This window comes from Mesitornis unicolor, unplaced genomic scaffold (genome assembly GCF_000695765.1).
Source record: "Mesitornis unicolor isolate BGI_N332 unplaced genomic scaffold, ASM69576v1 scaffold34882, whole genome shotgun sequence".
In the NCBI taxonomy this organism is placed as follows: domain Eukaryota; kingdom Metazoa; phylum Chordata; class Aves; order Mesitornithiformes; family Mesitornithidae; genus Mesitornis; species Mesitornis unicolor.
The window spans coordinates 2,191-2,891 of NW_010170442.1; the positions used below are offsets into that span (position 1 = coordinate 2,191).

General features: G+C 66.9%; 1 protein-coding gene across 1 annotated transcript in view; it reads left to right on the top strand.

Annotated features, from left to right (window-relative positions):
• Positions 1–701, top strand: part of LOC104536944 (cadherin-1-like) — a gene marked incomplete at both ends in the record, with an annotated part of 3,255 nt that overhangs the window by 2,187 nt on the left and 367 nt on the right. The window contains 3 exons of the mRNA XM_010179691.1: positions 1–64; positions 166–351; positions 435–679. Coding sequence (XP_010177993.1) covers positions 1–64; positions 166–351; positions 435–679 — 495 coding nt within the window. The remainder of the gene's footprint in view (positions 65–165; positions 352–434; positions 680–701) is intronic.

Genomic DNA, 701 nt, shown 5'->3' on the forward strand with positions numbered 1-701 from the left:
CGCCACCGCTATCGTGGAAGTCCCCGATGCCAATGACACCCCCCCCGTCTTCGACCCCACCATGGTACCCGTGCCATTGCCCTCCCTGGGCCACCACAGCCCCGAATCCCCCACCCCGGGGTGGCCGTGACCACGTGGGTGACGTCCCCGCGCCCTCTCTTGCAGTACGAGGGGACGGTGAAGGAGAACGAGGTGGGGGCGGTGGTGGCGCGGCTGCACGTGACAGACCGGGACATGCAGGGCTCCCCGGCCTGGCGAGCCGTCTACCACATCAAGAGCGGGGACCAGGACGGCGACTTCAGCGTCACCACCGACCCCAAAACCAATGACGGCGTCCTGAGAACCGCCAAGGTGCGTCCCGCCGTCCCCGGTGCCACATCGGCCGTGTCGCAGCTGTCCCCGGTGCCACCACAGCTCCTCTGTCCCTCCACCAGGGCCTGGATTACGAGAGCCGCAGCCGCTACGAGCTGGTGGTGACGGTGGAGAACGCCATCCCCTTCGCCGTGCCGCTGCCACTGTCCTCGGCCAGCGTCCTGGTCATGGTCAGAGATGTCAACGAGGCCCCTGTCTTCGTCCCGCCAGTGAAGACGGTGCAGGTGATGGAGGACCTGCCGCTGGGCCACCAGGTCACCTCCTACACGGCCCAGGACCCCGACAGGGACCAGAGGCAGAAAATCACGTGAGTTTGGGAGATATCAGTG